This window comes from Equus quagga, chromosome 3, assembly GCF_021613505.1.
Source record: "Equus quagga isolate Etosha38 chromosome 3, UCLA_HA_Equagga_1.0, whole genome shotgun sequence".
Taxonomy (NCBI): Eukaryota; Metazoa; Chordata; class Mammalia; order Perissodactyla; family Equidae; genus Equus; species Equus quagga.
Genome location: NC_060269.1, coordinates 137,957,693 through 137,970,368, shown reverse-complemented (window position 1 = coordinate 137,970,368; position 12,676 = coordinate 137,957,693). Strand labels below are relative to the sequence as shown.

Here is a 12,676-nt window from a genome sequence, read left to right as displayed (position 1 = left end):
CAGTGAAAGCGACATCAACCTCCTTCAAACTAAGTGTTTAGACAAGTAACTAAAGCACGCTGGTGATTTCTTTTTTTTAAAGAACCTCCTTCTTAGCTTCTGAGATCATAAGAATGTTAAATTTCCTGATCATATAAAAGTACATCCTAGCTTTGCAATGATTCTGCAAGTAGTTTCACCTGTATTTTCTCACTTGCGCACACAAACTCCGGAAGTTAACAGGGCAAGTACCATCCCTATTTTAAAAACAAAGAAAGGGCCCATGGTTAATTAGTAACTCACAAACCACAGCTACTTCCAGTCCTCAACAAGATGCTTCCACCTCAGAATACGCCAACGTGACCGACCATTCATTCCACACATTTGCAAATATGGTGAAATGTGCACCTCTGGGCACCACCTCGCTCTTCCTGAGTTAGGAGGTACACAGAGGCCCCTCATGTCAAAGCTGGGCAGCGTGGGAATAAATACGTATTATATGATGGCACAATCTTTTTCAATGTCCACATTCCAAATGTCATTCCAATTACACCAGTGACTCGAAACATCCCTCTTCCAAGAATGACTTCTAATCATGCGGGCAGCTAACCTGTGATTACAATCAACAATGGAGAGCAGGATTACCACAGAGCCAGAATGCAGCCAGCTTCTCTCAGCGCGAGGAAAATTTACACGGGAAGCAGGCTGTGGCCCAGAGACACAATCAAGCAGGAGGACAGTTCACTGGAAAATTGTGGTCTGAAGTTCAGATAACAACACTGAAATGTTACCTCGTTATCAAGTGGTCCTCCGACCTGAGTCTCATTTATATACATAGAACTATTTTCTTCCTTTAACAGCTACATCAAGAAAACTACCTAATGTACTAAGGCGGCAGTTCCAAAATTTATCACCAAAATGCAAGATATTAATAGATATTCTACCCAAAAAAACCCAAAAAGCTCCTACGTTAAATGTAATTTACCTTTTAGCATATTCACCAATGTGAGATGTTCTACGTAAAGAAACACATTAGACTTTTAGTCCAATATTCTCCCCACAGTTGTATATTGAATATTTCTGGAATACCAGGGCAGGGCAACATTGTACTAGAAAGTAAATGTGATATAAAAGAAAACTCTTAAATTAGATGGCCAGGGTTCTTGGGTTCTGTTTTCAGCCCTGCCCTAACCTAGCTGTAAAACCTTATAAATAATGTAATTTTCTTTGGGCTTCAGCTTATGACTTGATTTCTTCTACCTCTAAAATTCATTTTTGTGTGATTATATCATAAAAGAAACAATATATAAAGTTCTCAGGCAGCTCGACACCTGATGAAGTCTAAGAATATGTTAAACTGCTTCTAAAAACTTATTCAAAACATTATTTGCTGGTCATTTGCTCTAAAAACTGTGGTTGTCAATGTTTTCTCCTAAAGGATATTGTGTTGACAAGCATATTCACAGTTTTGCTTTGTTTTGTTTTTTGGTGAGAAAGATTTGCTCTGAGCTAACATCTGTGGCCAATCTTCCTCTTTTTTTGCTTGAGGAAGATTAGCTGAGCTAACATCTGTGTCAATCTTCCTCTGCTTTTGCATGCGGGTCACTGCCACATCATGGCTTGATGAGTGGTGTAGGTCCGTGCCCAGGATCCGAACCCATGAACTTGGGCTGCCAAAGTGGAACACGCTAGACTTAACCACTACAGCATGGGGCCAGCACAAGCATATCATAGTTTTAGCATGGTTTTTAAAATGTACCCCTTTCATGGTCACTAAGTTTTCAATCACTTGGAATTTCAAAATAGTTCCTAAAACACTCTTTCATTTCTCCAGGACATCACAAAAGCAATTAAGCAATTTAACACAAGATCTGGGTGACTAAAACTCACATTAAGAAGGATGCACACATGGCTTGTGTAGAGAAAAGAAATCCCAGTACTCCCCAGTACTAACCCAAAATGTGGAGGCGGAAAGATGCTTTCTCCCAGGCTGGCTCTGCTCTGTCAGGGGACCTTAATTTCCCAGAACTGACAGTTCACTTCTACTCCACCCAACAAAAGGTCACTATAATAGATGGAGTGGAAGTTTCTCTAGGACCATTTTGGAAACTAAAAAGTGTATTTAGTTCAAATCTAGCAAACATAAACAGACTTTAAAAATACAGATTCATCTCTACCACAGGACCGTTTGTTGGCATGCTATATGCTACAAAGCTGAACTAGAAAAATACCTCTTTTGATTTTTCCTCTTTGGTAAATCTTCCAAATTTTTCTATCATTTCAGCCACAAAAATAACATCCATCTTGTCAGAGAAGTTGGCTGCCTCCACAGTGTAAGCCAGTAACTGTCGGGCTGTGGCCACAGCGTTGGTCAGATTGAGGGGCATCTACACGAAAAAGGAAAAAGGAGGCACTCAGCAAAATATCAACAGAATTTTGACATTTTATCTTTGTATTTAAAAACATAGCAATGGATTCAAAATCTTTATTACTTACTCACCACGACCTTCTTAAAATGCTTTTTCAAACCTGAGAAAACTGAAATTTTCATGGGAACTTCCCTGAGAGAAATTTTCTTTAAGTTGGCATGAAATATAATAATAAATGAAAACACATCACGTAAACAGGCTGCACCATCTCTCCCTCTCTGCTTCTCCAAATTTTACAGGCACTCAATTCCAATTGCTTAGTAAAGAGGCTTTCCTGAGTACTCCAGCTGGGAGGGATCAATATCTCCCTGGAACTCCTACTCCACAGGAGTATGAACCATTTATTTAGCACTTATCTGTATCACCAGGCACTGCCAGTAATGTTTTACATCTGTTTATTTATTGACTTAAACACGACTCAGCACCAATCATTGCAAAAAGGGTATCCCAGATACTAAGGTTCATAAAAAAATGTATAATACAGACACCATCTTCCAGCTGCTGATAATCTGGTGAGGTTTATAAAAGATGCATAGAAGCAAAGACAGGAAAAGGTATCTGAGTAGTACATGTATGACAAAGGATCACCTGTGACAAAGGGACTTTACATAAAAGGAACCCAAGAGGGGGCTTCCCAGGTGGACTTGGAGGATGGCTGGGATTTTGTCCAGTGGAAACAGATGATTAAGGCATTCAAACAAAGGCGGAAAACCAGGCAGTGACTGGAAAGGAAGAGTGAAGCCACAGAGGGCCTTGAATACCAGTTGAGAAAACTAGGCTGGATCTCCAAGATAGACCAATCAATGGAAGCATAAACCCAAAATCCTTATGCTTTACTAGGATGTAAAAAAAACTCTTAGGTAATTTGGTTTGAATACCACGTTTTATTAACAACCTCGGCAAATTTGAAGACTGTTGAGTTACCTGATTAAACATATAAAGGACTCTAGTGACATCGTTTGCATACTGACAGCGAGAATAATCATCGTCTGCCCAAAAGCCACCTCTATCACATCGGCGCCAAGCCTTCCGCTCATCCTGCGGGTTTCCAGGATAGATCCCAGCACCGTGGGTGTTCCGAGTACACTGCAGATATGCAGTAATGCCTGCCAGTGTTCGGGGCCATCTAGAGGGACGAAGATAAAATAATACAAGAAAACTTACATTGACAAAAGTCATAAGAGAAGAAAAGTTGAAGATGAAAACGTCATGTATAATTATAGAGAAAAATCAAGGAGAATAAATAAAACTCCTCTAAGAATAAAAACCAAACTAAAAAAATAGTTAACATGAACTAAATCATTTTAAACTATCAGCCAAGTATATTTTAATACCATAACAGAATAGGATATTTTTCTAAAATACTCTAAATGTTGCTATAAACAGACAGGGAAATTGTGCCTTATGCCGTAAAAGAGAAAAATGCTGCAACAAATGGATTTGCATTTCTTTTTAATTACTGCTATTATATTGTAGGTTTATGTAACCATTAGGTATATAAGGTCAGAATTGTGTCCAATCTAAACAGAATTTGGCCTTTCGCAGAAGTAGTTAGTACCACTGCAGAGAAGAGTTACCACAGCAGGTCCAAGTGGCTAGCAGGTCCCCTGCTATCCTTAGAAAGGTTTGATTGCAACACTGGCCCTTTGGTGGTCTCTAGGAATTTGGGGCCTGGAGCATCCCCATGAACAGCTAACTGCTAAGGGTGTTCATTGTGCCTACAGTGCTTGGACAAGTAATGCAGTTTATGCTGAACACCTGTTTTCTTCCTGGGAGTCCGAAATTTCAGTACGTGCTAGGCAGAGGATGCCTATATGACCAGCCCCCCAATAAGAACTTTGGGTGCTGAGTCTTCAATGGGCTTCCCTGGGCAGAAACACTGCATGGAGGGTGCTGCGTTTTCATCACTGGAGGAGTAGGCTCTGTGCAACCCTCACAAGAGGGAGAGAGCACAAGGAGGCCTGCACATGGATCGCTTCAGAACCCAACTGTGCCTTTTTCCCTTATGATCCAGCTACATATCTTACTACATCCCTATAAGATATCTTAGATGTGACTACAACTATATCAAGTTCCATGAATCCTTCTAGCAAATTTCTGTGCTTGTGGGTGCTCTTGAAGAACTCCAACACAGTATACAACTTAATTTATCTGGGAGAAGCCCAAATAAATTGTATAGTCACTGTTTAAGTGACTATACAAACCTGTTGGCATGGATCATCACTAAATGGACTGGAAGAAATCTTCCACTTCTCCAAAAATGGGAATGAAAATGAATATATTTAATAAAAGTTACAGCAGACTCATAACACAGGAACTGCTAAATTATAATCAGTCACATCAAAATATAATTCATTATCAAAAACTGTATAACTAGACCAAGCAACACTAAACTAAATCTTATAATGCAGTGGAAGTTTAATTGTATATCTTAAGGAGTGTCAAAAGATAAATAATTCATTAGTCAGCTAAATAATTCAATTTTTCTTCTACTTTTAAAAGTGTAAAATACTCAAAAGCTATGAGTAAAAAAAGAAAATCCACCATAAGCAGAAGACATATTATAATTACTTAGTAAAAGATGTTGGATATAACAAAATTAAATGTTATCTAGTTCACCTTGAAGTATACAATATAAGTATTATAGATTAACAGTTAATCCACATAAAAGACTTATTCACTGGCAATAATAAATGCTGATTTCTGTATACTTGTGTCAAGGAGAATTTTTTTCAAAGGACAAAAGACAATTAAAAAAAAGCAATGAAGAACTAGCTGAGCTAAGATGCTGTTATTTCTTTTTCACCTCAAATTTGAAAGGTTAACCAAAGGATTTACTTATCCTTTAAAAATCGGGCTTACAGCCACAAGGCAGCAATAGGACCCATCACAGACCGTGCAAACTGGGTATTCAACAATCTTTACTCTGGTTTAAACAGCAATCTATCTCCCTTTGTTTATATCAACTATAAACTCACTATTAAAATCCTGAATGTAAAAAATATTAATAATATATTTAAAGATGTTTTAAAGCAACTTTGAAAGTAAAGAGAGTTTAAGGTAAAAGTTTTACCTCTCACAAATTCTTAACTTTCTAGTAAAAAAGTCATAATATTGAACTCATTTTGCTTATGTTAACACAGAGTCCAACGCCAATGGCCTCCCAAGTTTGAGGCCACCCAAGAACTTTCATTTTCCGAAGTCTTTCTTGCTTAGTTGTCAGAATCAACCAAATAGGGGAGGAAAATGGGACATCTTTTCTCCTAATTATGATGTCTACACTTAACTGCCACCAGTTAAAAGTGATTTAGCGATACTAACCCTCCAAAGTCCACCCATAAAAGAGCCCTTGAAAAACCAGGAAATAGCATTGCACGGTCTGAATTTTGCACTATTTTAGGGGAACATTTCGGAAATTCGACTAAAGTAGTAGTTCTTAACTATTACAACAAAACCACCTGTTAAAAATGAACACTTCCAGCTCTTCCTTCCGAGACTCTTAAATCAACAGATTTGAGATAAAATTCAGGCACCTACTTTTTTAAAGCTCCATAAATATTTCTGAAATCACTGTTCTAAAGGACAGTCTTCAGATAGATATATAAGGATATATATGTGCATACACATACATTTTCCAAATTTTCTTACTGAGGATAGGAGACCAATTATGTGCCTTTGAGAATAAAAAGAGATTTGAAGCAAAGGAGACTTTTGCAGCCTTTTCCATGTCACTGACCTGAAGTCACCTTTATTGTTGACCACCCTCTCAGGAGGACAGTACTGAGCAGAGCTTTCCAACACCACAATGTCGACAGTTCTCGTGTTATTGCCACGTTTGGTCTGGACATGACAGCCCCAATTTCCAGTTGATCCAGCCTGAATATTAGAAATGGTTAGGGCACTGCATGAAGAAAGATTTTAAAAAGAGAGAAAATATGGTTAGGCAAAAAGGGAAACCAACAAGGGCTTCTGTCATTCATTTAGCAAATACGTCTGAATGCACATTGGGCATCAAGCGCCTGCTAGATAAAAAACAGATTTAAAAAATGATTTCTCCATGGGCCGGCCCGGCGGTGTAGCAGTTGGGTTCGTGCACTCTGCTTCAGAGGCTCGGGGTTCACCAGTTCGGATCCTGGGCACGGACATACACACCGCTCATCAAGCCATGCTGTCATAGGTGTCTCACATACAAAATAGAGGAAGATGGGCAGGGATGTTAGCTCACATCCAGTCTTCCTCAGCAAAAAGAGGAGGATTGGGGGCAGATGTTAGCTCAGGGCCAATCTTCCTCAAAAAAAGGAAAAGAAAAGAAAAAAATTGATTCCTCCATTTAAGTTCTTTAGCAGCAGGTCAAGACAAGCAGGTAACGGGACACTTAGAATACTCTGGGAAGAGTCATATCAGAAGTATGAATAAAGTGCAATGGTACACGATGCCTGAGACCTTGCCTTCCAGAAGCAGAGAGGAGGACACAGCAGGAAGGGGACAGCCACTGTAAAGGCAGAAACATCATGGCACATTCTTCAGCAAAACTAATGGAGAAGTTTCCGAGTTACATCTCCCTTCTCATAGGTTCTGAGGAAAATTCTCAAGCATGAAGCAAGGAGACCAATATTAGGGAGTAATTCAGAAAATATTTAAAGTACAATATCTTGTGAAGAAGGGTTATACAAGAAGCAACCCGTTAAGTCCCTAAAAAGATTTAGCACATTACCAATTAATGCTTTAACAAAAGGAGTTTTCCACGGAATAGTATCCGTCACATTTTATAAAACAGCTATATTTCTAAATAGCTATCAGTAAATTCAATTTTCAAGATGAAATCATAATTCTCTAATATAAAACCTATTTTAAAGAGCAAACATCAGAACCTTCAATTAACCTTTATTCCCCACCGCATGACCCATTATGCTTTGCTTTTATGTAGATATAAATAGGAAATAATGAGACATAAAGCATGTATCATTTTAATTAACTTACAAAATTATAACCTAAAGTTAATATACATTTTTCCAGTCTCCTAAATCATGAATGGCAACACAACAACAAATGTCCTAATAAAAACTTTGAGGCACTGTTATTATTTTGAATCAAAGAAAATGTTTATCATCTTTACCAGTAAATAAACCAATACACTAAAGTAAATATATTGAAAATAAAAAGAGTTTTGACGTTAAATTTAAATAAGAAAGTGTCAAACATTCTAGTTACATAACTCTACTGAACTAAGAAGTGTATGAAAAATTTTGGCAATGAAAATCATTCTCTAATACAAAGATTTCCAAACTTTCTTGTTTCTCAGCATCTTCACTGACGACATAACTTTTTCACGGTGCCCCTGGCTCAAAAGAAACACCTACAGTGGTTCCAATTACTAAATTAAATCCCCAAACCGTGTAGCTATGTCCTAGTAACTTAGTAGTCATTTGAAAAAATAACACATATTACTTTGTAATAAAGGTTTTACTTCATTCTTAAACAACCACAAGTACTTCCTAATGGTTTCAACAATGATTTTCACACAGTACTTGCTTTGTACCATAGTAATCGCCAAAAACCCATTATCCTAAAGTATGGCACCAGCGAAAAGGAATGCAGCACTATCTAACGTGGACACCCTAACTGCCTGGAGCCAGCAGCTGTGCGGTGTCTGACACTGTCCAGCATCACTATGCTTCCTCAAAAGCTGCAAATACCCCCACAGCCCCTCTGGAAACTCACTGCAGTGCCTCAGGACACTCCAGGCACTATGATCCTAATATATTTTGTGAATGTTTTTTTAGATAACTTTTTGCAATAACTTCAATGTCTAAAACCAATTATCAGGACAAAATTTTCAGGAATCCTCAGTGAAGCCTATTTGGAGATTTAAGGAGAAAGAGGCAGCTTCAATTTCATCTTCTAGAGAAACTACACACTCTGATTCTTAGTAATGAAGGAAAATGACATGAGGAGACCAATAAAGAATCAAGAGGTATCTCAGATTCTCCAATTCAATAACCACATATTTCCTTCTTCTTCAGCTTTTTTATTATTCTTGGGCTAACTCTGGGGAAAGGACTTCTCAGTCTTCTTATGAAAGATTTTCACTTTATTCGTGTCCCTCTACCAACAAAAATGTTAGGCAAAGTTGCTATTCTTAGAATTAACTTTTTTGTACTGCAATAAGGAATTCAGATTTAAGCATGACTTGCATAAATAAATTTATAAAGTAAATCTAGTTACTTTATAGTCATAGAACTTAAGAGTTCTCAATTAATCAAAGCTCTTTTATTCAGGAAAGGATTCTATTATATTTTTAAAGCTTTACTGTTGTATTATATGTTAACTATGGTCTATTCATACAATATACTGCTTAAAGGGCACAATCTGATAAGTTTTGATATATGTAGACCCTTGTGAAATTACCACCACAGTAACAATCATATAACAATTAGAGGCTTCTCACTGGGACTTATTATTCCTAACGATCTGATCCCAGTAAAGGAACTCCGCTTCTGGTAACAGCACAGTGGCTCCTCCCCAGTCACCCTCCCTACAGTTCACAATTATAAACGCTGGACAGACTACAGGATGACAACTAACTCAACACATGGAGAGTGACTGCAAAGCAGGCAGAAATCAGAAAGGAGCTAACACCAGGAAGAAGGAGTTGGCACTGGGGAGGAACCAGGAGTATATTTTTTTTTAATGACTTTTGCCCAAGGACAGGCCGCATTCACATAGAAACTCACAATCTTACTCGTTAAAAACCAGAAACTCTGACTTATTGAAATCAGAAAGGAGCCTGGCTGGAAGACCTAACTTCTGCGTGTGAAATCTACCCAGATCTCCGACCGACTCCTGACCCACACGCAGGTACGGCAGACACCAGGCGGCCATTGGCTGCCCCCTTCCACAGAAAACACAGAGCTAGGAGGTTGAGCTGAGCCAAGTTAGCTGCTTGAAGAAACAAAAACCAGCTCTCTTCACGCAAATACAACAGAATTCAGAGTCAGGAGTCAGCAAAGTTTTTCTTCAAAGGCCAGACATTAAATATTTGCTGGCCAAGAAGCAACATCAAGAACACTACGTAGGTACTTATATAACCATTTGAAATGTAACCATTTAAAAATGTAAGAACTTTCTTGGCTCACAGGCCCAGCAGGCTAGATTTGGCCCATAGGCTATACTTTGTCAACCTCTCCTGGACAGCAAATCATCCACGAGATCCAGGATAGAACCCAACATTACTAGACATATAAATAATATTTTTAAAAAGTAAGAAGATATAAACTATATTTAAAAGAAAAGTAGGGGAGCCGGCCCCACAACTGAGTGGTTAAGTTCGCACGCTCTGCTTTGGCAGCCCAGGGTTTCACTGGCACTGTTCGGCAGGCCATGCTGAGGTGGCATCCCACATGCCACAACTAGAAGGACCCACAACTAAAATAAACAACTATGTACTGGGGGATTTGGGGAGAAAAGCAGGGGGGGAAAAAAAGATTGGCAACAGTTGTTAGCTTAAGTGCCAATCTTTAAAAAAAGGGAAATAGTGAGTGGTGATGATCCCAAGACAACCCTGCAGTTGGAATTAGTAGGCAAGGATATAAAAGCATCTACTGTAAATATGTTAGATCACATAAATGAAAATATGCTTCTAATAAACAAAAATAAAATCTCAAGAGAGAAACAGAAATTATAAACTAGGATATTCTACCCTAAAAGTTCCCAGACATGAGTCTCCACTCAGAGAATCTTTAGTTTCTCAGTAATTTTTTCATGGTGCTTCTGTGAGTTTGTTGTAATAATACCCTAGGGCACTTCGTCACAGAGTGTGGAACTGCAGATCTACTCTTAAACATGCACACTGAGTTCTATAATTGGTAGGAAAGAAATAGATTGGTATGCATCTATTTTATAGGAAAAGACATAGAGGAAGAGAAAGAAAGAGAAAATGCAATGCCACAGATTAAGATTTTACCAAAATAAAATATATGCTAATGACATATATATTTTCACTGTTTTTTACACTTTTTAAAGTTCATTCAAATTAACTATTTTGGTGCTCACATCGATCATGGGGCTCAGAGGACAAATGTTATATTCTTTTATACTAGTGGGGTGGAGAGAGGAAGTATCTTAAGATGTAGCATTAATCATAAGACAAACAGTAAAAACTAGGTGATTCCTAAAAGTGAAAATCTGAGCTTAGCAGCAGGAAGAGGTTAGCAATTTAGTTTGGTACTAAAAGTTTACATTTTCGTCCTAAAACTTTAAACAAAGTCTCCAACTTTTAAACAGTGTTTCTTTCCCTTTTATCCTATGCTTTTTTCTTCCAAACTGGATGGAAAAGATGACTATTTAATTTTAGAAGATGAGTAAACATCAGGAAAAGGAAATGTCAGATGTTTGCATTTTTAAATGCAAGAAGATAAAACACTAATTTAAATTCCAACTAAACATTACAACTCTGAAACAATAAATACAATCCAGAGACAATGCCTCATCTCAAAAGTTTACCTTGCAATCAATGAGCAGTTGTGAATCATGCTCTTTTCAACAAAGATACCTTGTGACTCATCAGTTTCAACTATTCGTCCATCCTGATACCATAACACTTGCATGTCCTGATCAATATATGAAGCCATGCACTGGAAGGGAAGGCTGTCTCCTTCAAACACAACTTGCCGATGAGATGGAGTCATGTAGAAAGATGGTAATTCAAGGGGAGGATCTAGAGACGGTAAAACAAAGACCCAGAAAAACAAATGCAATACGATATTCACACTCCAGAATTAAGAGTTATAGAAATTTTAATTAAAATTTTCAAAATGGAAAACCAATTTATTCCTCAGTGAACAGCATTCTAACGCGAGCACCAACAAGGCTGGGACTGAGTTAAGCGAGTCCGAGATGAAAACAAAATTAAGTAAAATTAAAATGAAAACCATTTCCCATCAGTTCTGACATTTAGAGTTGTTCCTTCTGTGGTGGCATCATTAAACTAGCAGATGATCACAGAAGCAATATTAAAAGAACAAGCTATAAAATGATACTTAAACCTGGGGATAAGTACATGCTTACATATACACACACAATTTTAAAATACATTTTGGAGATTGTATTACCATTGACTAAACCACTGGTTTCTAGTTATTAAAGCAATCCATACTCACTGCAGAAAATTTAGAACATTTTAAAAAAAGAGAAAGAAAGAAAAAAATCTTTTAAGATCCCTTACATTATAATCACTTTTAAAAAGCTGATAATATTTCCTTCCAGTCAGAAAAATAAAAGGGAGACATTTTAAATACATACACAAAAAAATATACACAAATACCATGGGCTCATTAAAAGCCTTTAAAATATTTAGTCCATTTGTCTAACACAACAATTCTATCTTTAGTAGTAGTATATCCTAAAGAATAAGAGCGAATTTACAAAGACACATACAAGGAAATTAGTCCTTGTATTATTTATGAAGTGAGAAATTATTAACCTAATATACAGTAATAAGAAAGTTGTTAAATTTTGGTTCATCTATATAACAGATTGGTATGCATCTATTTTATATGATGAGGAAATAAGTTTATATTATCTCAAGTTTAAAAGATTACAAAATATCATTAGAGTATTATGACATTTTGATCAAAACATAAGAAAAAGGTGCAGATGATACACCAAGGTGTCTTTCATATGAGCTACCTTTGAGGGATAAGAATGTAGCATGGGCTTTGTCTTTTTGCTTCTATTTTAGTTGTCTTTTTTTCCAGCTTTACTGGGGTATAACTGACAAATACAATTGTAAGATATTTAAAGTGTACACCGTGGTGATTTGATATAAGTATACACTATTTCTTTTCGTAAATCTTAACTTTCATCCAATGAGCATATTTTACTTGTGAAACAACAATAAAAATGATAAGAAAGAGAAAAGGAAAAAAAATGATAGGATTGTTTATTTCCAAGCACAAAGACTAAACTGGAATCTCCCTGTATCATTTTAAGGACCGCTTTTGGCTTATGCACTTTTTTTACGTGTTTTCATTTAACTCACGGTAAACGTGTTATTTCCTCAAGTCTTCAAAATCATGATTTTTCAAAAACTGCAAACTACATCACTGAATGGGTGTATCACAGTGATTAAACCAATCCTCTATTTTTGAGCATTTACGATATGCTTATACATAAAGTCTGGAGATTTATATACATAGTGATGATTTCCTAATAACTGACCCCTACATGGAAAATTACATCAAATTGTCAGTCTTTTAAGAATATTGATA

At 37.0% G+C, this 12,676-nt stretch overlaps 1 protein-coding gene across 1 annotated transcript in view; it reads right to left on the bottom strand.

Annotated features, from left to right (window-relative positions):
- The window catches only part of ADGRA3 (adhesion G protein-coupled receptor A3), a 126,483-nt gene that overhangs the window by 48,737 nt on the left and 65,070 nt on the right, over nucleotides 1-12,676 (bottom strand). The window contains exons 7-10 of the mRNA XM_046656133.1: nucleotides 10,911-11,124; nucleotides 6,145-6,309; nucleotides 3,333-3,534; nucleotides 2,211-2,366 (exon numbers count right to left, since the gene is read on the bottom strand). Coding sequence (XP_046512089.1) covers nucleotides 2,211-2,366; nucleotides 3,333-3,534; nucleotides 6,145-6,309; nucleotides 10,911-11,124 — 737 coding nt within the window. The remainder of the gene's footprint in view (nucleotides 1-2,210; nucleotides 2,367-3,332; nucleotides 3,535-6,144; nucleotides 6,310-10,910; nucleotides 11,125-12,676) is intronic.